The sequence below is a fragment of the Corvus hawaiiensis genome, chromosome 8 (assembly GCF_020740725.1).
Source record: "Corvus hawaiiensis isolate bCorHaw1 chromosome 8, bCorHaw1.pri.cur, whole genome shotgun sequence".
NCBI lineage: Eukaryota > Metazoa > Chordata > Aves > Passeriformes > Corvidae > Corvus > Corvus hawaiiensis.
Genome location: NC_063220.1, coordinates 17,575,527 through 17,591,380, shown reverse-complemented (window position 1 = coordinate 17,591,380; position 15,854 = coordinate 17,575,527). Strand labels below are relative to the sequence as shown.

The window sequence follows — 15,854 nt, the reverse complement described above, 5'->3', positions numbered from 1 at the left end:
CATACATCTCTTACAGCTTCAGTAAATTTAAGTTCTATGTAGTAGAGGCAAATCCATCAGTTTGGGTGATTTTTTTCATCCTTTTCTCCAGTCCAAGTTCTAGACCTCAAGTTTCAGCTAAGTAATTAAGGAGAAAATACTTAGAAATACCCAAATCCTTTATCTGGGAGCTGACCCTCACCATTTTGGGTTAGCAGAGATGTATCAGAGTCCCTAGGAGAAATGTGTCTTCTCCAGCAACCTGCCAGTAGAAACTTTAAACTGAAAGACACTTCTTATCCTGAAAAGGGTTCCCTGGATCTATCTAGAGTTAGATAAAAAGATCTAGACAGAGTTAGAAGGAAGAACCATACAAAGTTATTTGCTTTTACAAGAGTTTATTTAGTAACTGTTCCAAGAATCTAGATGACCTATACTTTAAATAATAAGGTTAGTACAAAGAGGTTTGCAACATGTGCTAACAGTCAGAAGCTGGACAAGATCTGGAACCCCAGGGTTATGCAGACATGGTAAATAACAGGTGCTGTTGCAAAGAGCTTAGTTTGAAAGATAACAAGTAACAGGCAAGTGAGGTAAACTACTGAGTCGAGAGAGGAAAATAGGTTAACAAACATAAATAGCATCCTTTATCCTGAACTCTATTGAATACAGATTGCAGCAAGTTCCTTAGAAGTGACCTTTTCCAGGTCTGTCTCAGTGAATTCCTTAGTCATATTTATATACTTCTAAGACAGTGTTACTGGCTCCAGCTTCTATGCATATACCTTTAGCTGATGTATTTAAGATTATAAATAGAATCAGAAAAACCACAGAAAAAGAACGTTGTCTAAATTATTTTATCTACTTTGAACACATTACTCCCCCCCTCTAAGAAAAAAAAGACGTTCTGAAGAGAAAGTATATTAAGCCAGCTTAATTACCCTTTAGATCTTGCTAGAAATCACAAAATAAAAATAATAGGCTGCACTCATCCTGAGGGCATACAATAGGAAAGTCATATGTTTGACCTACTATTAGTGTTCAGATATGCTCCCAAAGGAACAGGTTTTGTTTCTTTAAAGAAAATACAGAATTGTTGCGGTACCCATCATACACCGCTGGCCCATGCACTGTAATAAATTAGCTTTTCCTGCATGACAGCTACGAAGTAAGAAATGATGTGGATAGATAATATTTTTGGATAGAGAAGATGCAAAGCAGGGTGCCTGTGTTCATCTTGATACTGAACAGATGCTGTGCTCCTTTGGTACTGCCTAGAACTTTGTAAGAACCACGACTGGTTCTGTTTGCAGATTAAAATGTTTTCTGAGGCTAAACTTCGAGAACGTGCAGCCTGATAGGTGAGCATTTTCTAGCACTGGTATCATTGAGATAAAGGCACCTCCGTTTCTGTTAAGCCCAGTACAGTGTAATAATAAATTCATGTCACAAGATGGAGCTTCAAGCCAGCTGTAATGGCATCTGCACTCATGCACGTCTTGCCTTTTGTTTTTAAATAGGAGCAGCAATTTCATAACATATTTAAAATTTATTTTAAGAAATACACAGTATCCAATTAATTCGATTAATTACGATGAAGGATTTATGGAATGAAATTATAAGAATGTATTTCCCTGAATACATTCATACTAAGGAGACATATAAAGCTAAAGCAATTTAAAAGCATTTGCGGTGAACAATGGATGGGCCAGCTTCATCATATTCCTGTTTGCTGATCCACATCTGCTGGAAAGTAGAGAGGGAGGCAAGAATAGAACCTCCAATCCAGACCGAGTACTTGCGTTCAGGAGGAGCAATGATCTGTTCAAGAAATAAAAGCATTAAGTACAACTGACTACTGTGAATAAAATACATTTTTATACAAAAATACTAAAGCAGTGATATGTGATATCAACAAAAACACTGCCTATATATGCTAGTGCTATTACAGCTATCCATTGCTGCAAGCAGAAAAGTTTAAAGTTTGTTATAAAAATCTATACCCTCAAATTCTCTGCCTGACTCAGCCTTTTCAGTGACCCCTATCCCTGGCACATTCGTGTACCCCCAGGCACATATGAGAAAAGGGGAGATAATTGCTCTGGAAACATATAATGGCAGTCTAGAAAGGCTTGAAAAAATCAATGACCTATGGAGTGCTCCTTCTGGTATAGCTGATAAAATGTTTGTAAAGCAAAGAACAGAAGATTCGAAGCAGCAGAATGAAGATTGGTTTTTCAGGGTCTCTTTCAAACCTGTAAGCCAAACACAAAACCAGCATTCCCTCTCTTCCATGTCCATCACACTAGAAGGGCTGAAGAAGCTCACATACAGCCCCAGAGGAAAAATCATGCTGCTGGGTCCATGCTGTTTTTTGGCCACATTAGGGCACCTGACAGAATTCAACATGAACAAGGCAATGAGAAAAGGCTCTCTTCTTCCAGCACCAAAGTTACCAGGTGGTGATTATTTGCTAGATAATCCAGATGTGATTCAAAATATGTTAAAAGCACTTATTTTGTAAAGTGTTGCATGTTTTACTACATCTTTGAGGACTTTGTAAATGCCAGCTCATATAGTCTACAAATGATTGTACCATACATACCTTGATCTTCATGGTGCTAGGAGCCAGAGCAGTTATTTCTTTCTGCATCCTGTCTGCAATACCCGGGTACATTGTAGTGCCTCCAGACAGCACGTTGTTGGCATAAAGATCCTTTCTGATGTCTATGTCACATTTCATGATGCTGTTGTAAGTGGTTTCATGAATGCCAGCAGACTCCATGCCTGGGGAAGGTACAGAAGAACACTGAGGAAGCAACTCCATACAGAGACTTAAAATTATTAACACAGAACTGACATGACGTTTAGTGACTCTTTGGAAGACATCAGTCTCAGAGCTTTGGAAATCTGGAAAGTCATTCTGCAGTTGCCTAAATTATTTGCTAAAGACTTCCTTTGTGTACAGCCCTTCTCTCCCCCCTTACACACACCACCTCCTCCTTAAAAAGAAAGTTGGGGGTGTGGAATAGTAAAGTTTCCACTAGGCTTTTGCAGGAAATCTCAATTGTCCTAAGAATTCCTTATATGATCTTGGAATAATTTGTTTTCTTTCTTCCTTCTTTTCAAATTAAGTCAACTCAGAGACAGAGCAGTCAAAATATGTCCTAATACCTCTAGGTATGCAACTACATTATTTCTGAACTGAAATTCTGCCTATTGGCAGAACTGACACTGGATTTCTGTGTGACCTAGCTGCAAATCTGCCTTCATGGATGTTGATTACCATTGCATTGTCTTGGCTTTGCTCCGAAAAGGCAATGAACCGTGGATTCAGGATTTGGAGCAGTCTTTTGGAAAAATAAAAATAGGTCTTGCTGCCTGCCTGCCCCTCCCACCTCTTCCCACTCCTGGCAAGCACATTCAAACATACAAAATGGCACAGGCCCAATGCCAGAAGGCAAGAATAAACATTTCAGTTTTATTTTGGGAAAGCATTTTGGCTAATTCTTTAACATGAAGTTCTATCCACCATATTAATAGTTCTGTTGTAAAAGATTATTTTATAATGGGTGCTACAACACACTCATGTCTAGGTCTGGGTGAGTTAGTAATGGAGCACAACTAAAAGGAAATAGGGATGTGGTATTTCTGCGCAGTTCACCATGGCAGAACAGTCACTGAACCTACCAATGAAAGATGGCTGGAAGAGGGTCTCTGGGCACCGAAAGCGTTCGTTCCCAATGGTGATCACCTGACCATCAGGAAGCTCATAGCTTTTTTCCAGAGAGGAGGAAGATGCAGCAGTGGCCATCTCATTTTCAAAGTCCAGGGCCACATAACAGAGCTTTTCCTTGATGTCACGGACAATTTCACGCTCCGCTGTAAAGAGGATTCAATCTTTAAAATGGAATTCAGGAAGGACCCAGACATGTTGACTGGTTCTTCCCTTTCATCCTCCAACACTCCCATATTTTAAACAAATTGTCTGCTAGTCTTTCAAGGGACTTTCATGTTGGAGACCTTGTCATGCCTATTCAACTGCAGAACCACTGATAGTCCTTCTAAGGCCAGTGGAAACATCGCACATGAGCAACTCTCCTTGTCAGCCAGCAGCGTGTCCTTACCAGTGGTCACGAAGGAGTATCCTCTCTCCGTCAGGATTTTCATGAGGTAGTCTGTCAGGTCCCGGCCAGCCAGGTCCAGACGCATGATGGCGTGTGGCAGGGCATAGCCTTCATAGATGGGCACATTGTGGGTGACACCATCCCCAGAGTCAAGCACGATCCCTTTGAGAAGAGAACACACGATTCATTCCCATCATACCCGTGGAACTATTTCAAACATCTGTGCCATGTTCCCCTGAGGCCTACCTGTGGTGCGTCCAGAGGCGTAGAGGGACAGAACGGCTTGAATAGCTACATACATGGCTGGCACATTGAACGTCTCGAACATTATCTGAAATGCCATTAAAATAATTGTCTTAGCACTAGGGGGTTTAGCTTAGTTGAAGCAATTTACTGAAAGAGAGGTAGAATACAAGATTTTCATATTTCTCAATGGTTGGTAAAAACAAGAAAGGAAAAAAATCTAAATCCAAAAGTATTTGTCCTGTAAGATATCCCCCTGTATTTGGCCTATACCTTTATAGTATTGATATAGTCACATCCACGTATTAAAGATAATTTAGGAAGGGGCCTGGGCATAAAAACAGATTAAGATGACATAAAGTTTGGACAGACTGAAGTACTCACATTCAAAGTGGATACAGTGACTTTCTAAGCTATATGTAATAACATGTAGATATGACAGGTGGTCACTAGGTACTTTCCATCTTCCATAACTGAGAGAGACAGACTGCTGGACAGCATGACTAACTAGAATGATGACGTTCACAACCTGTTGAATGAAAAGGTTGGATTATTCCACAGCTTTCCTGTGACCTTACCTGGGTCATCTTCTCACGGTTGGCTTTGGGGTTCAGTGGTGCCTCAGTCAGCAGAGTCGGGTGTTCTTCAGGTGCAACCCGGAGCTCATTGTAGAAAGAATGATGCCAGATCTGAGGATAATGAGAGAAGCCAAGGGAAAGAAACACCATCAATCAGCAGGTCAGCATCACTTTCAGGAAGTTACTGAGCTCCAGCACTCTGCTTACAGTTCTAGATAAAGGCTGGTGATGTTTCTCATGCAGTTGTTCTTACTGCTTCCATAGAGACTACCAGATTAACTGTAGAAAAAACCCACTATCCTCAGGTTTTACTACCAGTAATATACAACTTACTTTAAGGACACATAAGCTAATGAAAATGAATATATTATTCTTGCAATAGAAAAGACAGAACTGGACACACTTGGTTCTAGCAATGCTATTTCAATAATGAAAGGAAAGGAAGGGAAACTGAAAGGTAAACAGTTCCAGAACAACTCAGAGAACATACACAGAGGTCAATAGACAATGGGTCTCTTGACAGTTTCATCTTTTGGTTTGTACAGGCCAGCCCAAGAATTCATAAAAAGAAATGAAGATAAATGGCTTGTGAGGTTGAAAGTCAGCTTGTGTTTATCACCTCCACATGACTTGTTCCTACAAGCTGTAAAATTCTGAGACCAAGTGGACTGCAGTGAGGAGGTTAATACACTGATAAGAAGTAAAACAACCAGAGATTTCAGTCTGAAGGCCAAGAATTTTTTGCTAAGTTTGTTTTCAAGCTTGTGGTGATTAGGGACTGTTAGTATGTTTGGCATCTAAAAGATTTTGCTTTCAAGTGAAATTTACAATACTGAGACTCATTAAGTGCTGTGTGACTCCGTACACTTACAGTGTGTTGTTATGTCCTGACTGTTCCAAATAACCCTATTTTCACAGAACTACATTAAATGGAGATCCCATTTTGGAATCTTAGGAATTATGTCATCTGTACAGACTATGACTATAAACATGGTTCTGGAAGCCTTTCATTCAAATACTGGCTGTGAAATGGATGCATGGCACTGTAATATTGCTAATCTTTCAAGCATTAAAAAGTATGTGTATAAACAGTGCCCTTCACATCAGAATCACATACATGCTTTGCATTTTTGCAGAAACAGGCACCTTCTTAAATTCCATTTTTTTACTAGAAAATTGATATATTCTCTTTCTTTCTTCCTTGCCCTCTCTCTCCCCCCACCCTCTTCTCAGTAACTGGCAAAGATCAGGCTGGAGTAAAAGAACTCCCAATTACAATTTTGAAGTACTCCTACTGATACTCAGCTTTACACGCACATTAACCTTGGCTGTTAATAAGCTTCTCCTTGAGCCATACTTGATAGCATGACAATTTAATCTAAAATTTAGTGGATATTCTGTAAATACTTAGTTCAAGTAGTTCTGTTTACCAGTGGTACACATCAATTTTCAAAGCTGAAATACCTTCTCCATGTCATCCCAGTTTGTAATGATGCCGTGCTCTATGGGGTATTTCAGGGTCAGGATTCCTCTCTTGCTTTGAGCCTCGTCACCAACATAGCTGTCTTTTTGACCCATACCAACCATCACACCCTACAGAATAATACAAATTGCATTAGTCTCTCAGGGAAAAGTGTCATTAAGTAGACAGAATATTAGCTGTGAAATAAATCCAGCTGCCAGTTACACTAGTTGCAACATAGTTTACAGACACTAACAAATGAAGAATTGCGAATTGCTCTTAAATTGCCAATATTAAATGATTGGTTATTAAATTTCTGGAGTTCATGTTTCCACTACAGTTAAATAAACAGAACAAGTACAGTATTAAATGCATCAAGATAAAGTGGAAAAATTGAGTTGTGTTAATGTTTGTTATTATCTAGGGATGAACTGTCTGCTAAATGATAATAAAGTGGAGTAAAAGCAGAAAGTGATATTGTGCCATCTAAGGGTCAAGATGGAGCAATACACACTTCACATTTCCCAAAGCTTAAGCGTCAACGTTTTTTAATCTTCTTTTTGAATGCCATAATACCGTAATTAGGGATGGACAATTTAAATTTACTGGTATGGGCTTCTTTACAGGTATTTTCATGAATCCTGTAGATATGGTTAAAGGACCAGAAGCTGGCAAGTACTCTGGATATACACTATGTTAAAGTCAGAAATAATGAAAAAAAAAAATAGTATGCAGTAGGATGCTTTCAGTGCATAATACTCCTATCAGAACTTAGTCATTACAGACTCCAAACCTTGGCATCTCTAACTCTGTGTCTTAAAAACAGGCATCCCAGATTTGCAATTTTTAATGGGATGATCCATCCTACATGATCAGGAAAGAAATGTTCTAGAAATCTGTATTTGTTTCTTTATGTATTTGTAACTTTATGGCTTGATTTTGAGCAATTAATATCATTCACACTAGCTACAGACAATGGCATTTAAATACACTTTTTAAATTATGGTAATTCCCAGAGACCTCAATTAACCCTCCAGTCCTACTTTCTATATTGAAAGGCAGGTATTTCTCCAATCCTGGAGAACTTAAAATGCATTTACTGGGTATATGAAGTGCTACATCTTACAAAGAGCTTGCCTCTTCCCACCAGGGCCTTGGGTGACATACAAGCAATTAGGTGGATCTGCTAATTGCTTGGATTAGTTTGTGATCTAGACAAGCTTCTCTAATTCATGCTAATGGTGATCTGTCTCATAAATTCTCTGTATTTAACAGCTCAGACAATAAATGTATTTTGAGAACTATTAAAATATAGTGGAATGCATCATATACTCAAATGTAAACCTTGAAGCTAAAGAAACTCAACCCCAGACAGGTGCCCACTTCTGACAGTTAAATGAATAAAGTCAAAAGGGTTAGGAGAAAGCTGACTGAAAACTTCTGCTTCCTCCTTCAGTGTTCCACATATTACCTATTATCAGCTTTAAGGGAAGTCAGAATTTCCAGATGTTCCTGTGTTGGGCTTATTTGGGGTTTGGGTGGGGTTTCTTTAAACAAGTTTTACTCAACAAGTTCTCTGGGCGATTCAAAATCAAGGGGCAGGGAAAAGATGTCACAGAAGGGAGTGAAAAATTTTAAAAGGATTCCTTTCACAAGGCAAGAGACTTCCTTTGACTCAGGTGAGTGCACTGCTGGACTCATTTTGCCTGGAAAGACTGTTACACAGGTCACCCTAGGCTGGCCTAGTGCCAGACACAGATGGCCCTCGGGTGAAGAGCCAGGGACAGGGTAACAAAGCCTTCTACAAGCCCAGTAAGAAACAACCAAAGTAGTTCATCACCTGGTGCCTGGGACGACCCACAATGGACGGGAAAACTGCTCTTGGAGCATCATCTCCAGCGAAGCCAGCTTTACAGAGCCCCGACCCATTGTCACAAACAAGGGCAGTGCTGTCCTCTTCCTCACACATCTTCTACAGCAGTGTCCACTGGCCTTCCAGACAGAAAACAGCCCTATGGAAACAGCAGGGAAGAATTAAATCAAAACCAAAAAACATACTCAGGTAGCAGAGCCACCCTGGCTCTAGGAAAGCAACCAGAACGTGCAAGGAGAGGTATGGCCCCTGTCTGGGAATCACAAGGACTGCGGGGCCATGGGAGGGAATGGGCTTCCTTCTGAAAGCATGAGAGGTTTCAACCGTGTCTGCCAAAGGGCTGTGCACACTAGAGATTATCCAGGGAATTCCAGAGGAGACTTCCAGCCCTGCGGCACGGGCAGAGAGTTCAGGGAGCAGCAAATGTTTATCTAAATTTGGTCACAGAAATCCACGGCTGGGGGAAGGAGATAAACGAGAACACTGGACTGACAGCTGCAAAAACAAAGATTCATTTGCATTGAATTCTGCATTGAATTCAGCACAATTTCTCCTGCTTTTCTACCACCCTGACAAAATCCTGACACATGTGGATAACCTGTTAAAGGTAAGAGCATTTCAACTTCCCCTTCTAGTCTTGGGCTTCCCAAAAACTAACTACATGAAATGCCATGCATGTACCAGGGGCGTTTTCCTGATGCAGATATTAATCCATTGGTGAAGGTGGCCAACTAAGTTTACACTTAATGTTTTAAAAAGGTAGAAATTTTCCAAATAAAAAAGGGGGAAAAGAAAAAGGCAAGTCTTTTCCAGTTCTCCCCTAATCACTCAGAAAAATAAACCCACTTTTAAAATTAAGCCAGAGACAGTATGTGTTTTAAAAACAGGTCATAAGGTCTGCTCTATCATAATTTCAAAGCAGCTAATAAACTACATTTGTAGAGTGACAGAACAATTTATGTTGGCTCCTTGGCTCAGTAAAAAGAAACTGTTTTCTTCCTCTAGCAACAGGAAGATAATATGGGTAATAAAAATGCTTTGAAGGCTTTGTATTAAAGTCAATTACAGAAACAAGCACTGAATACCAGGACTCAAGAAGAACTGTTTGCTCGCAATTTATAGCGTGGTAGGGAATCACTTGGCCTGCTCCAAGCCCGGGCTTCCATGCAGAGTTCAACAAATTGCAATGTGTTAACAGCTAAGGGAGACAGCTGACGTCCATGGACCAGCTGGCTCCACATGCAGTCTCCAAAACCTTCTGCTGCAGGGGTATTGGAAGTGCAGGCAGAAATGAGAATGGGGTCAGCAAGAGCCATGGCCAATGAGCAAGGGAGGCCACAATCTGTTTAGCCCCTGCAATGGATGGAACAAGCACGGACAGTTCTCCCAAATCCTTCATTTGAGGTCCTCTGTCTCTCCCCAGCCAGGCAGCCATGAGACATGGCTGCAACCCTGCTCCTGCAGGCTGTGTGGGCAGAGCTCCCAGGAGAAGACAAGGATAAGGAAATCCTAACTTTATATTCCAGATATTTTATCATTATAATTGGGGAAGGAAAGTAAGTTGCAATTTTTTCATTTATTAAACTCCTAGGGGGAAAAAGCTCTTTATATTAAAATATTTACTGAATGGAGTACAATTGTTATCTAACATGAATGAACAGACTGGTTTGGACAGACTTTTCCTAATTAGGAAATACGCTTTTCAGCTGTCTGTTTTTGGAACAGCATTTGAGGTCAGGGGGGTTGCTCAAACCAATGCAGCTAATGCAATGCCAAAAATCACTTGGGGGAGGGGAAAGAAGGGGGCAGGAAAGGCTACATTTCTGAGCTTACTGGGCTCTAAATGAAAACCATATTTAGTAATAAAGCACAAAAAGTTGAAAAATCAGACAGAGGGCTCTGCTACCAACCAATGAGTTACAGCTCAGGACTGCCACTGCAGGCAGTAACAAGATCTTAGAGCAGCAAATGTCACTGAGTACCGCGGAAGAAAGGAAATTTTTCTCCCAAGAAAACAGTACAGTCTTTAGCCTCTTTCTTCTCCCTGTTTTACATGTAAATATAATCAATCACCTCACCAATCTCCACAACAAATTATTAAGAGAACTCCAGCTGCACAAGAAGTACTGTATGTAGCCTGTTCCTTAATGAATATTTGGCGTTTTACACAACAGTAGTTTCATACACATAGAGACAAGGATAAATACACATGCATCCTCATTCTATCCTATTAGACACTGCTAATTTGCATACTCCCAGCTCTTCTTGCAGTCACATTGCACAAAACACTCTTTCACCTTACACTCGATTAAAATCACTGAAGCAAATCTGCTAAGAAACACTGCTACATACTCCATCAGGAACCCTGTCCCAAACTAACACCCCAATGTCACACAGGTTCATTTAAACCAGAATATAGCTGTAATTCCAGCAGTGACATTACCCAAACCGTTTCTTTATACTGTTGCTGAAGTGCTGGTAGAAGCAGCAAAATTATTAGGGTAGAATTTTTCTTTTCCTTTCAAAATATAAAATAAAGACAACTCAGTATAAATACTACAAGTATTTTATCAACTCAGTTGTAGTAAGTTTCTTAAGCAAACTACAGCACATCCTCCTACAGTACATCCTCCTGAATAGCTTCCACTTGACATTATTTAATTGAAATCCTCCAGCAATCTGTAAATCATGCCATTGGTTCCATGCCACTTACCCTGACAGCGCTTGGCTGGGGATGGCTGCTCTAGGGTGGTACACTCTGTATCTGAAACCTCAGAGGTTATATAGCCCCTTCAGCTCTTCTCCTCCCACTAGCCTCCCAAACAAGGAGCAGAGACAGACAGAGACAGAGCTGAAGTCTCTAACAAAACCATATAGGGACCTTAATACAAAAAACTCTAATCTGGGTGGCCACAGGCCCTGGGTCTCTTCCACTGCATTCCAGCGCAGAGCTCATGAAACAGGAGGAGACTTTCAGCTGAGTAAGACAAACACTTTAAAACTTCAGGAGAGTTGCTAAAATACAGAGAGAATGTGCCCACAATAGATACCCTCTGGCAGAAGGACCATGTGCTCAAACAAGAGAGGTCCAGGACTCCACAGTAACATCCAAGAAGCAGAATAGATATTGGAAGAGCAGTCGTTTATAACAGGGGAGGTCTTTTTAAAGAAACACCTTGCTGCCATTAAAGTTTTTGATAAAAACAATGAATAAATATTTCTGGCCAGCTAAACAGCTGCTCAATTTTCCTACAAAGTCTCTTTAAAAGCTTAGCATTTGGTTTGTATACTAAATATTGCCCACAGGCTTAAAGGTAGTAAAAAAAGTACCTGCTGTTGTACAAGGTTCACAGAGAAGTCTCTGAAGGTTGTGAAAAAGTTCAGTTAAAAGGTTGTTATGATCCCCTTTGGACTGTGGTGGGTTAGAACTCATTCTGTTTCTCTGAAAGCTTATTTTCCAACCCTAGGACCTGTGGCCCAAATTTGCCCTAGTGCTGCTCTACTGATGGCCACAAGCCTGGACTGTCATAAACTCACATCCCAAATTGCTCATAATACAGTTGTTGAATTTTATAACCCCAGCTATCTTTTCCACTGAACATGTTTTTAGCAAATAAAGGAACAGGTCACACTGTACAAGTTATTTTCAGCACAGGCCTGGATTTCTACAGCTGTAGCCAACTGTTCTCTGGACAGACAAATTCTAGTGAAGCAGCCCTATCACAGCCAGCAATATTTTGTCATCAAGTTTGTACAAAATACCAGAAACAGCATCTCTTAACTCCAGTATTAAACCTTACAAATTCAAAAGTGCTCCAAGCATACAAGCCAAGAGAGATGTGAGAATCCAAGTGAGAGCCTTGCTTTGCAAGCCTTGTTACAACAGGGAGAGGCATTGTGCGTTTGTTTATGGAGTGCTTGCTGCCTGAGTAGTTTTCATGCAAGAAAACCTCCCAGAAAACCACAGTGAAAGTTTTTCTGATGTGAAAATTTAAGGAATAAGCTACTAGTAGAGATAACAAATAGGCAGAATTATGGATTGAACACCAACAGGAATTTAACTTTTAAGGAAAGGAACTTTTAAGGAATGCGACTGCCTTGGAGAGTCAGAAACAGAAGCTAACAAGTGGTGGAACGTGAGCTGTGCAAAAGCTATTTATTATTTAACTTCCATCATCAGGGTGAAAGACACAGATATTAAAAAAAAAAAAAAAGAAAAAGGGGGGGAAAAAGGAAAATAAAATACCCACTGAGGTAAGCAACTCAAAGCTGAGGATCTAAACAGGCCCTTTTTTGCATATCTCCAACTGATATTCAAAGGACAGCCAAACCCAAATTCTTTGTTTTTAAACAACACTCAGTAACATAGCCAAGAAAACTTACATACCTCATATAGAACATATGGTATTAGATCAGGGAACCTTGGTCGAGGGGAAGGGGAATTTCGCACAGCAGAACCCTTCAATGCAGTATCATGTCTGATTTCAATACAAACATCAATTACCTTCTAGATCAGAAGAAACACGCTCCAAGGTTTTCAGAAACATCGCCCTTGAAATACCTTGAAAATACCCAGACCGGGAGAAAGATTCAGAAGAATCCAAACTTTCTGCCTTACTGAGCAGAAGTTCACACTCACAAAAAAACTTAGTGGTGACTGTGCTATGGTGGGTACCGCACATGTGAGATTGCAGAGCCAAGTAAACAACCCTCCAGTAGAGCTGGTGCATCATCCACAGTGCTCAGCATAGCTAGAAATATAGGCAACAGTTTTCTACAAGAGTCCTCTGTGAACATAAAGGAGACAGTGGCCACACAGATACCAGAGACTTGTACCTCTGTTAAGCTCCACCATGATACCTGTAACCTTATCCTGGTGCATACCACAATTACTGCTGGCAGCAATGACAGCAGCAGCAGACCCATGGCTGCTTTGAGGAATGGTTATTTGGGTGCAGATCACACATCTCCTTCCCTGTAGTGGGCACCAAAGATTTCAGGGTGCTCATGAAAAAGATGTGGCTCACAGAGTCTCACTCCAAGCGGGTAGCAGTGGATATGGAGATACAGAGTAAACCCCAGTTGTTTGGAAGGACCTGCCATATGAAGAGTATTGTTAGAGACAGGCATAGGCAGACTAGAAGGAAGAAATAAGCCCAGAGGCTGACTGAGCAGGAGTGAATGGATACACAGCAACAGCACAGGGAAAATGCAGAGGTGCTGCCCAGCCACAGCTCCAGGGCACAATGAAGAGCAGCGCTCAGCAGGCAGCTCGTCTCTGCAGTGGGACGTTATGGAAAGTGCTGGGGCAGGAAGGAAGGAAGGCAAACAGGTGAACTATACAAGGAAATTAGGTCAGTCCAGATCCAGGGACGTTATAGAATAAAAGAATTTATTTTCTTTTTAGTGACTCCATGCTGAAGTTATGATCACACAGATATTTCTATACATAAAAGCACACGTGGAAAAGATTACATTAGTGGCTTACACCTTTCTTCTCAGTAACTTAGGTCATTGACAGAGGGGCAGGGGGAGAGGGAAGAATGGACTCACCATGAGACATGAATGAAAACCTAAAGAGAGCTGAATAGAAAAAGTCTTCTGAGAATCAAGACTAAATGCTGGGGATCAAATCTCCGAACCCTCCTCTGCAGCTATGGACAAATAAGAGCTTGGCCCAAATATATATATGTGGTGTGGGGCTTTGGATTTTTTGTTTGTTTTTGTTTGTTTGTTTGTTTTTCAAGAAAAAGAACATAACACCATTCCTGAAGATAGTTTAGCTTTCCCTCTGGAGGCCACTTCCAGCACCAGTTTCTGCTGCCTGTCTGTAAATCCTTATCCCACTCATCATGTAGTTTCATGTACAGAATCTACACAGCACAATTTGCCTGGTGTGTCTATACCCCAAGGTTCCTTTTCTTTCTTTGTATCCATAGCCATAATCTATGGTTTTTATTTAATTTCCCCGGAGAACTTCTTTGGTTTTCCATGCTAAACCCTTTTGCAGTCTGCATCACAGTCTGGAGTACAATCACAGAAAGAAAAAGAAGAGGAAAAACGAGTTTTGTCTCTCTCTTTAGTATCTTTCCCCCAATCTCTTAATAGAGATACTAGCAAAGCTCCAATTTACAGTGGGAACTCTCCTATTGACTTGAAGCATCTTTCAATGTATCAGTCGAAACTCTTAGCTACACCTTCCTTAAGTTCTTCCTTTTCAGTAACCTGTGTGGATTGCCATATGGACATAAAATGTGCCTGTGACTCGACAACAGCAGGAGAGCCAACCGTGCCTAGAAAATGGGCTCCAGCTGGCCTGAAGAATGCCAGCACAGAGGCCCAGCACCAGTGTGTAGATGCCATACTTTTTTGGTAAAGGAGGACAGAAGCTGCAGGCTTATCCCAGTCTATAGAAGACTGTGAATAGAGTAATCCCTTTGCTTTACTTTATAAGGGAAAACAACTTCTGAGATGTGCGTGGAGACCTTCCTGCCTCCATCCAATTGGCTGTTTAGGAATGAGGCCCTGCTAAATATGTCTCTGGCTCCTTTTTATTTGGGGATTCCTTTCATCTTCGTAACATTAGCAGAATCTCTAAATGTTTTGGTTTGTCTGGCTTCAGGCCCTCTCCTCTATCTCATTGATAGGCTTTACACATCCCTATCCCCTATTTTGAGAAAGACAGGAATAAATAAGCTTTAGGAGCAGAAAGTCACTCTAATAGCCTGATTCATTGCAGCTGTCACACAGTAAGCATCTGTAAAGTGTCAGGTTAACCATAAACTGTCAGACCCATAGATTAGCTTTCTCCATGATTGTCAGGCTCTTGCACTGGTCTCTCTCTAACAACTAAGACAAAATTGCTCTAATCATTTTCAAATATAGCAATTTTGAACCTACAAAGTTTGGAAAATAGTTTTGTCAGTGCTCTTCAAGAGCTAGAGGAGACAGTGTTTGCCAGCTGGGCCTGGGCCTCTGAAGTAGGCTGATGAAGAATATTAACCCACAACCTTCCTTCATCTTCTTGACAAGGTATCTTCCTCCATGGGAATGTGGTAAAATTATCCTTCATTCAAAATCAAAGGAACATATTCAAAGTAAAAATGAGATAATGTCTCCCCCATCATCCTTAGATAAATAAACAGAACATAAGCACAAGTCCTGCAGGGTCAGGCTGATATCCGTATAGCTCAGCATCCTGTCTCTGAGATTTCCTGATAGCAGATGCTCGGAAAGAAATGGGATGCTTCCAGTGGTAATTTTCTTCCTATATCCTTTCTGCTTCCTTATGTACAGCAGAAGGAATTGTTGAGACAGGAGTATGTACCCATATCCTCATGCACAATAGATGCAGATATATTTCACCTTTTTCCTCCATAAATTTGCCTAGTTTAAATACATAGTTTTGAATGCCCTTCACGATTTTTTTTTTTTTTTTTGTAGAAATGAGCTCTTCATTTTTTCTGTGAGGCATCACCCATAGCTCACACTCCAACTGGTGTAGAAAAGCCTAATGTTACAAAGAAAACATCAAATATATCAGAAGCATAGTCAAAGGAATACTGTCTATACCAAGAGCTGAAAATCCAGCA

General features: G+C 40.6%; 1 protein-coding gene across 1 annotated transcript; it reads right to left on the bottom strand.

The window, feature by feature from the left end:
- Positions 1–360: 360 nt before the first annotated feature.
- On the bottom strand, positions 361–11,081 carry ACTA2 (actin alpha 2, smooth muscle). Its single transcript, XM_048310826.1, has 9 exons — positions 10,976–11,081; positions 8,230–8,401; positions 6,392–6,520; positions 4,928–5,038; positions 4,353–4,437; positions 4,107–4,268; positions 3,670–3,861; positions 2,585–2,766; positions 361–1,800 (listed from the first exon to the last, which is right to left on the bottom strand). Exons 2-9 carry the CDS (start codon positions 8,356–8,358, stop codon positions 1,657–1,659), a joined length of 1,134 nt encoding a protein of 377 aa, XP_048166783.1. The 5' UTR covers positions 8,359–8,401; positions 10,976–11,081; the 3' UTR covers positions 361–1,656.
- Between the last annotated feature and the right edge of the window lie 4,773 nt (positions 11,082–15,854).